Below are 16,290 nucleotides of genomic sequence, written 5' to 3'. Positions count from 1 at the left end.
AGCCGTTGAATAGGTTTATTTTGTTGGCTTTGGTCTTCTTCTCTAAAAATTATTAAGATTCTTCCAAAACTCCATCTATCTTTAACATCCTAAAATAGCATCTGATCCGCAATGTCTGTTCCATGATCCATTAAAGTATGACAAATCTAACCCGATTTATTTCTCTGAAAATCCAGATTGAAGCTTTTGTCAATGTCATCGCATGTATAACTGATTGCAATTAATTTACAGAATTTACTTTCCCGTCCACTGTCCCAAATCCAAAATTCATCTTAAAATCATTATTGAATTGAGTAGGATCATAATATTCAACTAGTCCATATAAATAGACCATTCAATAAAATTCAACTGATTGACAATTTATTCAAAAATTCACTTATCGACTATTCAAATGAGGTTTTTATTCTGTAACCATGAAACAAAATTACATGAAAATCAGAAAATTCTATTCATCATTAATCCTCTCAGCCGGTCAGAATCGAAATAAAATTCCAAAATAACATTTTCGCTATAAATTTCAGTTACAAAGAGCAAAGCTCTCAATGTAAAATTCATACACACATACAAAGGTTCACTCTTACATTCACAAACAAAGGCCTCTGCTCGATAAAACATGAACAGTGATTTATTTATGTGTTTTTTCGCTGTCCATCAGATTGAAAGCTTTTTTTCATTTACTTCATATCTCTTTTCTATCTCTCTGTTCACCTCCCATCCTCCTCTCATTCTCTGTCTCTATATTATATTATATCCAACATCATGTTGTATAATATAGTACAAATAAATTGATGAAGCATGAAAATGAAGGTAGCATAGATAGATAAGCAGTGCGGAGGGGCAAGCAGGTAGTGGATAGCGTTTGCTAAATGAGGAATGAGGATAGCAAAGCGAACGAAATGAATATTGAATATCAATGGTATTAAATTTGCTTTGTACGGACGGAAATTACTGATGATATAGAGAACTTCGTGGAATTTACTTGCATATCAGAGAAGTTCTTTTTGAGTTTAATTGAGAGATAGATGCATTCGGGTATATTTTACTTAATTATTTCATTTGAATTTGTTTGAGTTAAACTTTGACTCGATGGATATGAGAATTTATGAAGAAATGTAATCAAAATCCAACTCCTTCCTTCTTTCATTCCCCCATCAATAAATCCATAAAATTCACCTTAAATTCCATCAAAAAAATCCGATTCAAGCCAGAAAGCTTTCAAGAGAAAAGAAATCATCAAAGCTGACCCAAATTCAAGCCAATAAAAATCCCAATCTGAGATTTATTAAGCACTTACATTTTGATAAACCATAAAAAAAGTCTTCAAAAGCACAAATCCAAAGTGCCTCAATAACTCCAAGGCTCATCCTTTTTTACTCTTTATTCCGTGCGAAATATCTTTAATAAACAAATCCCAAATATCCTCTTTTTTTTTGCTTCCCTTTTTTTTTTTTTGAATGCCACAGATTTTCTCCTTTCAATAACACATCAATCTCTCTGCTTTTATATGCAATTCCTTTTCAATTTACACAACGAAATTTTGATTGTTAGGAAGGTAAGGAAGAAGATTTCTTATTTAAAAATGGAAAAAAATAAATTACATGGAAGTATTTTGTTATGAAGGATGTGAATACCTAAAGTGATACATCATGTGAGATAAATTTAGGACTGAATGGGGTTGGTTGCATCAATGGAAATGTGAAATATGATCTAAATTGAATTGTATTGTGAATTTCTTAGGAATTAGAGTTTTTAAGGGAAACCACTGAGGTTGGTCCAGAAGACCTAGTCTATAGGTACAGGGATTTGGCAGTCTGGACTCCAAGAAAGCAAAGCTGCGCTTCTGAATGGTGTCGATACCCAAAAAAAGTGGAAAATGGAGTCGCCTCAAAAGAAATCCAATTTAATGGATATTTGGATTCAATGGATAGATTCTAGCCATCACAAGCTATATCTTCAACACTTTATAAAGCCTAATGTCAACTTTAATGTCATAAACTAAGCAGAACACTTCATAATATCAATTCATAAAAATTATCACTCAACAATAACAACCTTAAACATATTATCACAAAGATTAATACCCATTACCTTCGGGTATAGTCACGAGCTTCATCTTCACGCACAAAAAATAATCAGAAAACATAAACACATTCCGACCATGAACTTAAAATCATGCACACATGAACATCCAACAGCATCAAATCACAAGAGCAAAGAAAATTTATAACATAAGTTCGGTATTTTATGCTATGCTGCCTTCTTATTTTCCTGTCCATAAATGAAAAGCTGAAAAAAGAAGAAAAGGAGATGGAAAGAAAATCAATTTTTCGCACAATATCCCTTCCGATGGAGATCATCATTGAATGAAAGCAGCACAAAAAAAAGGTTTCGATTTGAACCTTTTTCCTCTTGTTACTCATTTAAACGCACAATGCAAGCAGTTAAGTGAAAGAGACTTGGATGAAAAAAATATGAGATACTTTAGCTTGTCGCTTTATTCCACGAAAATCATCATCGTCGTCGTCATTGTGTATACCTTTAGGCATTAAACTGCTTTCTTGAGATATGATTTATTATTTTTCGTTGTCCTTCTTACAAAAATTTGTCTTGAAATTCCTCGATCTTTATCAATGTTACTGTATTCCTTTCAAAAATGCTGTAGCTGCTTAAAAAATATCTCCGCAGATATTTTATTGTTCATGTCATGCTCTAAACCTGAAGGACACAAATTATACTCGATTAATTTTTAATTTGACAAACCTCAATGTATGTCTTGTTGGCTATAATGCTTGTTAAATCTTGTTTTTTAAAAAGTTGATGTTTATGACAAAGTTAAGATGTTGGCGTAAAATGATCCACGTGTATCAAGAAACAAATAAATTTCAAGAATTACTTAATAAAGACTTTAATAAACATGTTTACATGCTAAACTGAATAAAGAAGCAGAATTTAATTTTTAAGACAATTTAATGAGAATTGACTTTTTGGTGTTTAGTGTGAATCTTCTGTAAGCTGATTTTCGTAAATTAAATGTTGCTTATTTGTATTTTTTGAGCTTTTTTTTCTTGTACAGCCAGTGGGCTAGTGTAATTACCTTATTTCAATTTAATTCAATTTAGTTCAAGACTGAGACACAGGGATTGAATTTAAGAGATATGTCTCTAACATTAAACTTTAGTTCTTAGTCATATCCCTGAAAACTTAAAAAAGCTATTGAAAAATGAAAAAATTCGACTTTTAAATGCATACAACTTTCCATAATTTATTGATTTGAATTCTATAAATTTATCTAAAAATTCTCACTTTAAATATTTCAATTAAGTTTTATTAAGTAAAATATTTCCTCGTTTTGATTGTAAATAAGAGGTTTAAGTACCCAGAGATTTTAATCCTTGATTATAATTATTGATTGGCTAAGTTTTTCTTACATTATTTATCGTAAAAATTGCAAGTTTTGTTGTTTTTATTAGAACTTGATGTCGACTTGAATATTGTATGAAAAAGTCTTGAATTCAAATAAAATGCAAGTCAACTTCGAGCTGGTAAGTATTTTTCAATTTACAAGTCAGAGTTAGCAGGAAGACGCTTTTATGGACTTTTGAAATACAGACTCCCAAAGTCCTGCACAACTCTAATCAAAACAGTTTTAAATATGATTATTTTTTAATTTTTTATATATAAGTTTAAATAAAAGCAAGTGTCTTTAAAGTCACAAAATTAATATGTATATTATAAGCCACTTAAATGCACTTTCTCAATATATAAGTACTCATAAAACTATTCATAATTAAAATTTTAAAATCAATTTAAAATTAAAAATTGATCATTAATCAAGGGTCAGATCCTATCTGGACAATTGCAACATTTGTGCAAATCTAATCCATGTCTTTAATCAAGCTACAACAAGATTCCAAAAAGATCAAAAAACTTTAATTAATAAAAAATAATAAATTTAACTTCTCGCAATCCATTTCATAAGAATTCCATAAATATATAAGTCTCAAGAGCTTAAGCACCCCACATGAATTTATCCATAGCATATTTCATCTCAGCACCAAATCACGAGATGAATGTGATCATCAACATCATTTAGCAGGATAAAGAACAAGAAAACTTAATTAAAAACAGCAAGAGTGGGGGAAGCATCAAAAAAAAATTTCTCATTAAATTAAATTAAACATGTTATAATTCCTCATCGTTGGCGTTTCCCTTCTTCAGCCACTTTGGTGCTAATTTTGTCATCAACAAAGCTCCTGTTGGGTGATGAAATGAAAAATTAAAAAGACACCGAAAATTTTTCATTTCAATTCTTTCAGTTTGTGTAGACATTAATATGTATGAACATGAGCAGGGATGGGGACATTAGGGATATAGACAGGAATCAATTTATCTGCTTTAATCTGAGGTATTGCTGGATGATGGCTAGGATGAATTTCTCAGATATTACAGAAAAACAGATATTGAACCCCAATGACCCCTATGACTTCCCAATTCAAGTTCCCATCCCTGCCTGTTCACACAAAAGACTGTCACATTTACCTAATGGAGCAGTTGAAATGATTGCCAAGACCGATATGACAAGTACACTGTGTGCCAGCGAATAAGTTTCATCGTCTGATTTTTGGTGTCGTGCCAAATCTAATGCAACGGGACCTAAAGCAGCTTGAACTGCAAAAAGATACAGAAAAAAAATTGTGATAATTTTCATCTTTACAATTAGATAAAGTGCACATTCAGTAGATGACAAGAAAATATTTTTTATTCATACCTGTTGCCTTTGGGAAGCCAGACAAAGTAATGTAAGCTTTCTCCTTACTGTTCATATTACCACCACAAAATGAAAAATAACCGGACACAAGACGAATGATAACACCAGCAAGGAGTGCTATCATACCATATAAAACGATGCTGCCATCCAACACTTTAAAGTCAACTTCCTTTCCGATTAAACTAAATGACACTGGCTTCAAGAACTTCCATAATAAATCTAAATAAGTTCCAACTTCTGTTGTAAATGTTGGATCTTTTAGTTGACGACGTCTCCATCCCGTACCGGCGACAAAGCTTGATGTTATACAACCGAGAGCTCCTGCACTTGGATATTCAAGATATTTACTTCCCATCACTGATAAAGCACCACAAAGGACGATCGTTGTAAAGCGTAAGCCATTTGCATATTTCTGTGGATGATGAAAATGAGGTGAGATTTTGCATCTAGCTTCTTTAATAAGCAACGTTAGTGAAAATGGGTCGCATTAAAGTTAAAGCTGAATGTTGTTTGTTAGATAGTTGGGGGTAAGTTCTTTGAAATATGGACAGACATTTCATAAAGTTTTGTGTTATGGTTCTGCATTGAAAAGATTCTTGTTGCTTGTGGATAAAAAATATGATTTTGTTGTGGGATGATTCTGAGATTTTTTTTTACATCTAACGAGGTATAAAATGAAATCCTTAGATTTTGTTTAACTGACTAGAAACTTTTTGTATCCAATTTGATTTTGGGAATTGTGTACAAGCTATGTCTAAGAATATATGAAGGACATTGAGCTTTAATGTGTTGGCTGAGGAGACTGGGTTACGTAATACTGGCTATGTAAGTAGACGAAGACCTTTCCGAGAGGCTGGAAGTCGAGTCAACTAGAAAATTCGACTTGCTAACAGTAAGGATGTCTTGAGTAGCCTCAAATTTGAGTTTAGACGACTTCAATGGATTGCACCTTGTGATTGACCCCAATAGCTATTGGACATCATAAGCAAATGAATCCTTAGATTGAATGCTCTAGAATCTCATATCGAAATCAAGCACCGCTGATTTACTGATTCAATCAAAATTCGCACAACAAATTGTACAAAAAAAATGACAGCCACAAAAAAATTTATTTAAATAAATTCAGAACGCCAAAAAAAGTCATAATCAAAATTGAACAAAGGACGGATCAAAACTTGTTATTATTTCCAAACCCATTAAGTTGCTGCATATACAGCAAAAAAAATATAAAAAATAAAACTATTAAAACTTTCTCTTTTATTTCATTATTTCGGTTCATATTTTAAATTCAGAGCCATCAACGATAACAACCTAAAGTACATTCATGTCAATCATAAAACAAATTATTCTTTTGCCATTGCTACATACATACAAATGTGCATATAAATGTATACGTTTCATGAAATGCAAACTAAATAGTGCTATGATACACATAGGGAGGAAAATGAGTGGAGAATAGATGCATGTAGATATATATATATAGGGAGATGAAAAATGTAGACAAAGGCAAAAGCATGAAAAGCTTTTAACAATGAAATAAGTGTGATTTTGAGTTGCTGTTGATGGACATAGAAGCGCTTAAGGTAGAAGAGAGTCGTTGGATGTTTTTGAATAATTTAAGTATTTGGGTGGAATTTAAGAATGACGTCTAGATAGGAAATTAGATATTATAGACAGTATTGTATGGCTTAGATCGGAACTAATTTCATTCTAATTTAATAGCTTAGTTTCTTTTGGGAATGGTCTCTAAGTGCTTTATTCTAAATTAAGACCGAGACAACCAACCATTGGCTAGATTTATAACCAACTGATGGATGTCCGTTACTTAAGTTGCCGAAACTGATTAAATAGAATCAAGAACGGATTCCCTACTCAAAAGTCCAAAACTCTCACAAAACTTCATGCAAATTGTCAACAATCCTCATCAGCATACTCAAAACAATAGCTATAAAGTATAGCACGAGAAAAAAAATGCAAAAACGAATCATCATCAGATAAAGGAACAGCGAAGCATTTTGCATTTTAAATTGGAAACAATTTTTTTTCCTCTTCTTTTTTTTCATAAAACACCCCCTGTGGTAGTGATACGAAATATTGCATTATATTGTGTTCTCCTGTACCCGACTAAGAGAGAGATGAAATGAATGTACATACCGATTTATCAGATGGAAATTTGAGAATCATCAAGCCAGACACAGCACCAAATACGCAGCCCATAACAATGCCAACTGGTCCTTGCAATAATTGGTGAGTTAAATTGCCCGTTGAGAATGCGATTCCGAGTAGAACGCCAAATAGAAAAATTGCGATGACATCATTGCAACTGGTTACGGCTAGTGGAAGGAGAAATTGTAATAGAAAATTGAAAGATGTGAAACAATTTAATAATTTACCTATAATGACTGTATGAATTCCTTTATTTAAGCCTAATATCCGAATTGTATCGTGAATGCCATAATAATCATCATCATCATAGTTTGGAACGCAATCCCGGAAACGATGCAAAATGAGAATTTAATGATTTGCATTTCAAATTAATCTCATGTGCCTTTCATCTACATGCACAAAAGTCCTTACCTAAACGTTCCTCTTTCAGTTTTAATAAAATAGTAACGACAACATTAGGTGAAATTGCCGTCACTACCAGGCTATGGTAGAGGTTTTGTTTAAAAAGGACGGTAAAAGAAACAAGAAAGAGAGAAAAAAAATTAAAATGAAATGACATTTAAAAGTACATTATGCTGGATGGTGCGAGTAGTAGGGAGGGTAAAAGAAAATTTCTTTCCTTTTCAGTTGCTATATGCCATTGCCTCGCTATGTGTGTATGTGCTTTTGAAAAAAAAATTATAACATATTTTTAGCTTCTCGCCAGCTGCTTTTAATTATTTTTTTTCGTACGCTGTGTTGAAAAGTTTTTCCTTTTTTTGAGAATCACACTGGAATTAGTGTTGCGATAGTCGTTTAAGATGGATAAGGATGGATGAAGGCGCCTTTCCTGAGAATTGGAGTTTTTTATTCGGGAGTTGAAAGGAATTGAGGAAGTATTGTGTGATTTTGAAGGGATATGAGTCGTGTCTTGCTTTAAAATTGTCTTGTCAGCTTTGACGTGACTTCCTAGTACCTGGTTCCATTGAATACTGATACTTAACTGTAGACATGCTCTTAAACTGCCACCTGAAATCTCAGCACAACTACTTTAAAGTTTCTAGCCTTTTAAAAGTCCTAAGTTAGCATAACTAAGGTTTGATGTCAGACTAGATTCTAATCCAGCACCATGCCAAACTTATGCCTCTTTGATGCTGGATTTCTGATCCATTACCCAACTTGTGCTGTTCAAGCTACTAATTAAACTCAATTGCCCTTAAAAATATCATCCAAAATCCCAAACTGCCTCAAAACTCCCAACAAATTCACTTCAAATTATCCAACTTCCTTAATTCATCGACAGAGATTTTTCCCCTTATTACTCTACACAGAATTATTTCATATTTTAAAATTCAAAGATTCTATTTTATGAAAATTAAATTAACCATAAAGAATTGAAATGAGGATGAAAGAAAAACCAAAAGAAGACTAATTTTTATTATCAAACACTTGTGGCTTCTTACTGATGGATGAAGAAAATTTCTCTCATTTTTCGCTATAAAAAATAGCTCCAAAAATTTAAATTTCTTCTTTATTTATGCCAAATGTTTTTTGGAAATTTTTTTGCTTTTTGTTCAGTTGGATGTGAAAAAATTTTGTAGATGCGCAATTAAAATGCTTGATTTCCTTTAATTAAAACATTATAAATACGTTGTAGATGGTTAATGATGGCAATGGAGAGACATTACATATAAATAGGATTTACGGTAGATTAAGGATGAAAATAATTTAATTAAAATCGTGCTTATGCTTTATGAATGTTTAGGTAATTCATGGAAATTTGTGTATGGATATTATGTTATATGGATAAATCATAGACAAATACAGCTGCTTTACTAGATTATATCAGGAGATAGGTCATTTCTAATAGAATCATATGGATTCTAATGTTCATGTTGAGTCTGATCCTGAATTCTTCAAATATTCAGAACTTTTCAGAGTATTTCCACAAATGCTAATTGATATACTTCAAACATGGCAAAAACCAACCATAATTAACACAAAAACAGCATTTTGTAAACAAAATCAAGAGTTTACGCTCCAAAAAATACGCAACCTTCGTCATTTGAGTTAAATCATATAAATCTGCACGTACTCAAAATACAGGCGGATTATTCAAGTTTTATAAATGCGAACACTTTAGTCGTACAGAACTTTTTCATCCGCAAAAAATGCATACATGGTAATTTACTCCACTCACTAAACTTTTGTAAAAGATTTACTAAAGGAAGTTGTTTAGTCATAATTGGCTGCATTTCTATATGCATATTTAAGTGTCATTCTCAACGCGAGGAATTTTCTTCCTACTTTTTTTAAGTAGCTTATTGTAAATGCTCACATCGTACGGTTATGTGTGAATTATGTAAATGCATTGCATAGTCTGTAAACATCAAACAAACTGGTTGAGAACTATTGAAATTTTATTCTAGTTCTTCTAGTGGTTTAAAAACTGTGCTGAAAATCTAATTAAAAATATTCAAATGTCATTAGAGCGTGGAGGTCAAAAAATTGGGTTAACATATAAAATAGTCAATGATATCTGATGAACATGATATGATGAGCCAGAGGCACGAATGCCAATCTACTATGTTTAATAAATTAAAGCTCAAATTTCTATTTTTGAACTTTAAATGAAATTGAGAATTATTGAGCTTTCCCACTTTAATCTACTGACGTGGGTTCTGTGTATAGACGCTTCCCCCGTAACTCAATTCTCATCCAAACAAACTATTACCACTTTGTCATCATATCAGCCATTTCCCTCTTTATCCATTCCAATTTAACTTAAAGTACTTCATATTTACCTTGATGTACACAATGCACCCTCATTTCATACTTTTTTTTAAATTTTAAAAAATATTATATAATCGAGAGAAAGTAAACCACATACATAGCAACAAATAGCGATACGAGAAGAAAAGAATCATTATGCAGCATAAAGTTGTGTATATGCAGAGCAATTTTTAATTAAGATTTCATTTTAATAAACCCCTCGGTTTCGTATTGCGCTTTTATTTCGATCTGATTTTTTATGGATTTAACTGGAAGTTGGTACTGAATCTGATATTGGATATTTGGGATGACCCTCTGATTTCCCAGGGCCAGATCTAGAATTACTACATTTTTTTACATTTTCTACCTCAAAACCTCATCACTGAGTCTTTAACACCCAAATTATGCCTCAACATTCAATAAAACCAAAGCAGTTCACTCAAAAGTTCCCATATCCTCCCAATATTAAACACAGTCCACCCCATACATTCCAAAAATGAAAAATAATTTGCATTTTTTTTTTTTGTGTCGCTTCAGAATTTTTTTCTCTCCTCTTTCATCTTTTTATCCAGCTCGTAAGAGCACAGAGAAAAAAAATTATATAAAAGTGCATTCAAAATACTAAACAAGGCAACAGCAGTACCGGTAAGAGAACCAGCTCGTATTTCAAATATGGAAACGATGCTTGAGCGAGAAAATGAAACAAGTGAGGTTGGTGTGCGAGTGTGTGGTGATGTAAGCTTTTTGTATTTGCTTGTAAAAGCATGAAAAGCTTAACACTGCATGTTTACAACTCTCTTCTCATATTCCAGTATGTATAATAGCAGTTGTTAGTGTTTTTGGGTGAAAATTATGTAAATTTTGTCAGGATTTGATTTTTTTTCGGTAGTTGTGCTTTTGAGACTTTATCAAATTTGGCTTATTGAGTCGTGTGAAAGTGATGTCCATCCTAAGCATGCCAATTTTCAGCTACTTAAATCTTCTATGCTTTACATCATAAGCAATAAATCCTTCGAAACTGTTCCTAAACCTGACAAAATTACCGTAATCACACCAAACAACCACCTTATAGCATAGCAAAAATCGTATATAAAGCAATAATAGCTCGATTGTGTACAATCCGATGCACACATCCACACAGCTCCAGGATAGCTTTTATGTAATTTTAAAAAGTAAAGTAATATGAAAATTGCATGCGACTTACCCCAACATTATACCCCACAGCCATGGAAAATTTAATAAATAATGTACACATACAGCAATGACTGCAACTTCTGTTATCGTTGGAATGAGTGTTAATCTCATTATAATACCAAATAGTGCCTTCAATGCATCGAGATCGAGGCCCAGACCTGCCAGCAGCATAATATTGACTAATGCCATCTCACTGTATGTTTATTTTTGTGGGAAGAGAAAATATCAATAATTGAAAATTTTTGATGACAATTTTGAATAAATATTGTGAAATGTTTGTTAATTGGTTAGAGGATTGGGGTTTAGCATAGTGTGATGGAATGATGATGATGACGAGCTATGTTGAATGTGAAATTTTGTTGGAAAACTGCATAAAAATTATAATTCAACACCAAAAAGCTTACACAGTGTTGCAAAGTTTTCTTTCAAAACAGCTTAATCACGAGTAAATCAATAAGGGATGGTTCATAAATGATGTGTATAGGAAACTGGAAGTTTATGAATCTTACGAAATCACAGTTAACTCGACTTAGAGACTAAGTGTGATTTGACAATTTCCCGAAAGGCATGAATGGAGAAATGTTCATCACGGAGCTTTTAAGCTTCTCTAACAATGTCATATGGATAGTTGCCACATAGAACCATGCAAGGCCACACAGAGGCGGCCATTTGGTGATGATAAAAGAGCATTAACAGAGCAATAAAAGCTCAGTGACGAAGCCTTGCCCATTTGTGTACAAAATGGGCAATTCCATGAATTATCAAAAACCTTCTAACCCTCTCTAACCAAAAATAAAACCTAACATTTGAACAATCCCCAAAAATATTTCCAATAATCGTATCAACAACTTCACAACAAAGCTAGTTACACAAATGAATATTCATTACCCTTAAAACTTTTCCATAAATTCAGTTATTGAAAATTATTCAGTTTTTCTTTATCTTCTCAAAAATTTTCATCATCTTTTCTCGGTTCCAATAAGTTTTACATCTTCTTTCGCTGCTATAAAATTTTCTTTTTCATTAAAAAATTTTTCCTTCTTTATTTCTCATCATAAAAAATTTTCCCATTCTTTGATGAATGAACAATACAGAACTGAAGGCATGTTAAAAAATTGACATTGTTTCTCGACAAAAGAGAAAAATTTTTTTAATCTTCTTAGTCTGTGATTTATGATTGTGGCAATTGAGAGATTGTTTGCGACGTCCTTTTTCCTTTTATGACACAAACTGTACGCAGCAAATATGAATCATTGAATATCTTGTGTCTAGACAAAAAAAAAAATTTGAAGATCGATTTTAGAGAACGAAGCATGAGGAAAGGATACTTGAAGAATTCATTGGAGACTTTGACCGGCTTTTTGAACGAAAAAGGACTGTTGACATTGAAACTTTTACAAGTTTGCAGCTTGTGTCTTAAAGTCAAAGAGGAGAAAATTTTTAAACTTTTATTTCTTATGGTCGGAACCTTCGTGGCAACAAATTCAATTATTGATGAAATTCTGTTGAAATTGAAACTTGTTCAACTTGACTCTCATGGGAAGTTCTGACTCAGAACACATATTGGTCATACATAGTAACAATCAAGCTGTCGTCAGGTTGATGTATAGTCAAGCATGGCATGAAGCTGATGCTAATACGCACTGACATTTTTATAGGAACGGATCAGGTCATTTGCATCCCTTTTGGTCAGCTTAGACCATTCAGATCAATTCCTTGCCCTTAGCCAAATTCCTCACAATTTAGCATCATTTTGATTTAATTTTTCCACTTCCAAAAGCCTCCATCCAAACAACAAGCCAAAGCAGCCATAAATAAATGTGGCTTTTACCACAACCAAGACAATACAGCATGCTTAATGCAATATTCATCCCTTTTCCAAACAAAAATCCCATCTTCTTTCATAATACAAAAATATATTCTCGCATAATCTTTGTTTATTTTTAAAAGCCTTTAAAAGGCTCTTCGACACAACCTCAAGTGAGAATAATAAAGTCATAAAAAATGAGAGGAAAAAAAAGAAGGCAAAGAATGAAAAATTAGGTTTTGGTCGCTGTAGAGTGTCTGTATGGCTTGTGCTATCATTTTAATCTAAACGAAGCATCATCAGTTATGCGAATAGGAGATAGAGTAAGAGGCAGAGCAACAACAAAAAGTCAAATGCCAGCCAAAGAAACAGAAAAAAGCTCATTTCACTCGAGAGACTTTAGAGGAACCGAGAAAATGAGGAATGGAGGAAAAATGCGACAAACGATAAAAATAATCTCATTTAAATTGGACCTTTTTGACTGAATATCCTGTGAGATCTCATTTTTTTATTTTTATATCATTTCAATGATACGACAAAAGAAGCCTGTGGATGAGAAAATATCTAGCTATGATTTAATTTCATCCCTTTTATGTCGCTCGCACTTGTGTGCCTTCTTTCTACTTTTATTTTTTTGCTTGAAGTTTACAGTTCTTTTATTCGACATTCATCATCATCATCATCGTCACATAAAGTTGAGGAGCGTAAAGAAGTGATTCATTAAAAATTCTTTGTGGATTTACACTTTGAATTTCTTTAATTGTAGGCACAAAAGGTGATATAAATCTTGACACTTATGAAGTGTAATTGAGAGGTATGTGATAAAGGATATGCAATTATGAGAAGTTAAAAAGATAAGTGAAAAAAATTAATTTGAATCAAATTATGAAGAAAATGTTGAAGACAATTTGGAAGTTAAAAAGCTGCTTTCAATGCTTTTTGGTTTCTTAAGTAGCACAAGCTGGGTGGCACTGTTATATCGCCTAATTTGCGGATATTGTCCATTACGGCTGCTTTTGGTATATTTGGACATCAAAATTTAAATTTATCTTAAAAAAGTCCTCGAGAAAATAGGAATTTTTGACTGATTCATGCTATAAAGTGCATAGAGCGACGTGTTACTCGAGTTTGTCAATTGTCGAAGAGTCTTTCACATTTTTTAGGTTTTACGACAAATGATATTATGCCTCAATCAACTAATTTCCTTAAAGTTTAAAAATGTGGAACTAAACGACATTAGTTATCATTCTCAATCTTATAAAATTCATGAAATTGCATAAAAATACTCAGTATGTCTCAAAGCTTAATTGTCTTTATGTTATGTCATACATGATGATTAAGAATCTTCAAAAAGCTTAATTAAGTGCATTAAGTATCAAAAAAACCTTCAAAGTAATTCAAATTGCATAGTCAAAATTCATGAAAATACCATTTCTGTGATAATTTCAGCTTATATGCCAAATCCTTTTTATTTTGATTTTAAAAGAATTTTAACAAGTTGCAGAACTACAAAGTAAATTGCTAGAAACCTCAGCTCTTCCTACATCATCACTAGCATTGGATTACGTAAATCATTTCGAGAATGTATATGTTATCAAAAGCAAACCTCTGCATTTACAATGAACAACCACAATCCGCAACATTCTTGCACTTTGTATTTCCATCCCACTCAAAAGCGCATAAAAACCCATTCACATTGCTTGCATCATCATCATCAATTGAATATAAGAAAACAAACTTTTCCAACACTCACCGCAAAGCCGCTTCAAGCTTCTCATAACCATCAAAGTATCCGACACCAATGTTTTTATAAAGAACTGCAAAATACAAAAAAAAAAAATCTTGTTCATCACCGAACAAAAAAGCCACAAAACGCTAAATTCATTTTACCACCGAATCCAATCATTCCAAGCATATCTGTTTTGGAGAGAGTAAAAAAAAGTGAAAAAAACGAGGATGAATGCGATAAAATAAATAAGTTAAAAGTTCTTTATTTCTATGTTGCTGGATTCAAATGAGAACTAGAGGTGTGGGTTGTATATTTATGTGTAAATTCATGAAAATCTGTTTGATAGAAAAAGTTTTGCGTTATCCAAAAAATAGAAACAAGAAGGTTAGAAAGGAGGTGATGGGAATGAGATTAGTTGCGCATTTTTTGAGGGAGCTTTGTATTTAGACAGACTGATTCAGAGAGAGATTAGAATATGATAAACTAGATGGTAGACTACATTTTTGAATTCTGACTGGTAGATTACCACTGGACTAGAGACCAAAGCTCAAAGTCGACTCGGATTATGGGTATGGAATAAGACGACTCATATGCCATGCAGACTACATCCTTCCATATTTACTAGGCTTTTTACAAATGTTCTTAGTTTTCAGGTTAATATCATAGATGAAGACTTGAAATGAAGCTATTCAGCCTAATTTGAATAACTCAGTGACAAATGAACTAAACCTAGACAGGCAGAATGCCAGCCTAAATCCAATTTAGGTCTCTTAAATCTAAACCTTTCTCGAAACTAAGAAACATCCGCAAAATCACCAAACCAATCAAATAGTATCTAACCTCCTACAAAAACCAGCTAACTGATCCCTTTCATTGATCCCCATAAAAAAAAACCTTTATTGCATCCCATCCGTAATGGAAAGAGAAAATAAAAAAGAAAGTTGTGAATGCGACAGATAGTTGCTGAGAGAAAATAATAATGACAAACAATAACTATAACGATATTTTAGGATAACGACAGAAAAAGGAGGTTGCTATAGCAGTAAAAATTAAGACACGAATCTCTTACCTGGTAGCCCAACAAAACTAACCAAATATCCGCATGCTTGTCCACCGATGAAAAGAAAGATTATTCGCATTATGGTTGAGTCAACATAAACCTGACCCGGAAATACGGATGAAGCAATGCCCCAGCTTAAGAAGAAAATTATCACCAATGCAATCGGTTGCGATGCAACTGGCCAGTGCTTTATTAGATAAAGCCATCTAGAGGAAGAGAAAATAAGATAAAAAAATTGAACATTTTTAATTTTATAACTATAGTAAAAAATAGTTTTGTGAACTTTTTGCTGTTTCTGAGGGTTGAATGGAGAATGTTAAAGTTTTCAAAACTTGTTGTTGTTGGAAGTGGTTTCAAATTATTTTGATTAAAATATTTGTTGTGCAGTCAGCAACAATTTATTGTTGGAATGAATTTGGAGGGTATTTTAAGGTGACAATAGCTCAATTAGTGACTTATATCTCATTAGATTCTTCAGTTTAGTAGTTACAACAGCTTTTTGAGCTTTGGATAGCTCTGATTCTACAATACATCACTCAGGTTAATCTACAGTGCTTTAGGATGCTAAACTGTATTTAATTGAGATTTTATCGCGTACCTTATGACAGTCACTAGGTTGTAACAAGTATCAGTGACTTAGTCACTAGTTTACACCCATACTCATGACAGCAACAACCCCTAAACATTGCATAAGAAGAACACATAAGTTATAACTTAAATTCCATCAAAATCCCCTCAAAACCAAAACTGACTGCAGCACAAGTTCATCCCTTAACTCTCTTCATTTCCAAATAACACCCAAACAATTCACAAAA

The 16,290-nt window shown here is 32.5% G+C and overlaps 1 protein-coding gene across 4 annotated transcripts in view; it reads right to left on the bottom strand.

Moving 5' to 3' along the window:
* Nucleotides 1-3,596: 3,596 nt before the first annotated feature.
* Nucleotides 3,597-16,290, bottom strand: part of Nha2 (Na[+]/H[+] hydrogen antiporter 2) — a 53,534-nt gene continuing 40,840 nt past the window's right edge. For all 4 annotated transcript variants that reach the window (XM_070634507.1, XM_070634503.1, XM_070634504.1 and 1 more), the window contains exons 3-12: nt 15,485-15,681; nt 14,577-14,603; nt 14,440-14,503; nt 10,890-11,072; nt 7,346-7,416; nt 7,162-7,194; nt 6,923-7,101; nt 4,769-5,180; nt 4,540-4,668; nt 3,597-4,253 (exon numbers count right to left, since the gene is read on the bottom strand). In XM_070634507.1, the coding sequence (XP_070490608.1) occupies nt 4,183-4,253; nt 4,540-4,668; nt 4,769-5,180; nt 6,923-7,101; nt 7,162-7,194; nt 7,346-7,416; nt 10,890-11,072; nt 14,440-14,503; nt 14,577-14,603; nt 15,485-15,681 (1,366 nt within the window). In that variant the 3' untranslated portion in view covers nt 3,597-4,182. The remainder of the gene's footprint in view (nt 4,254-4,539; nt 4,669-4,768; nt 5,181-6,922; nt 7,102-7,161; nt 7,195-7,345; nt 7,417-10,889; nt 11,073-14,439; nt 14,504-14,576; nt 14,604-15,484; nt 15,682-16,290) is intronic.

Source organism: Chironomus tepperi, unplaced genomic scaffold (genome assembly GCF_022539635.2).
Source record: "Chironomus tepperi strain 1889 unplaced genomic scaffold, CSIRO-AGI_Ctep_v1 contig_85, whole genome shotgun sequence".
In the NCBI taxonomy this organism is placed as follows: Eukaryota; Metazoa; Arthropoda; class Insecta; order Diptera; family Chironomidae; genus Chironomus; species Chironomus tepperi.
The sequence above is the reverse complement of the archived record's forward strand: the minus strand, read 5'-3'. Positions and strand labels throughout refer to the sequence as shown.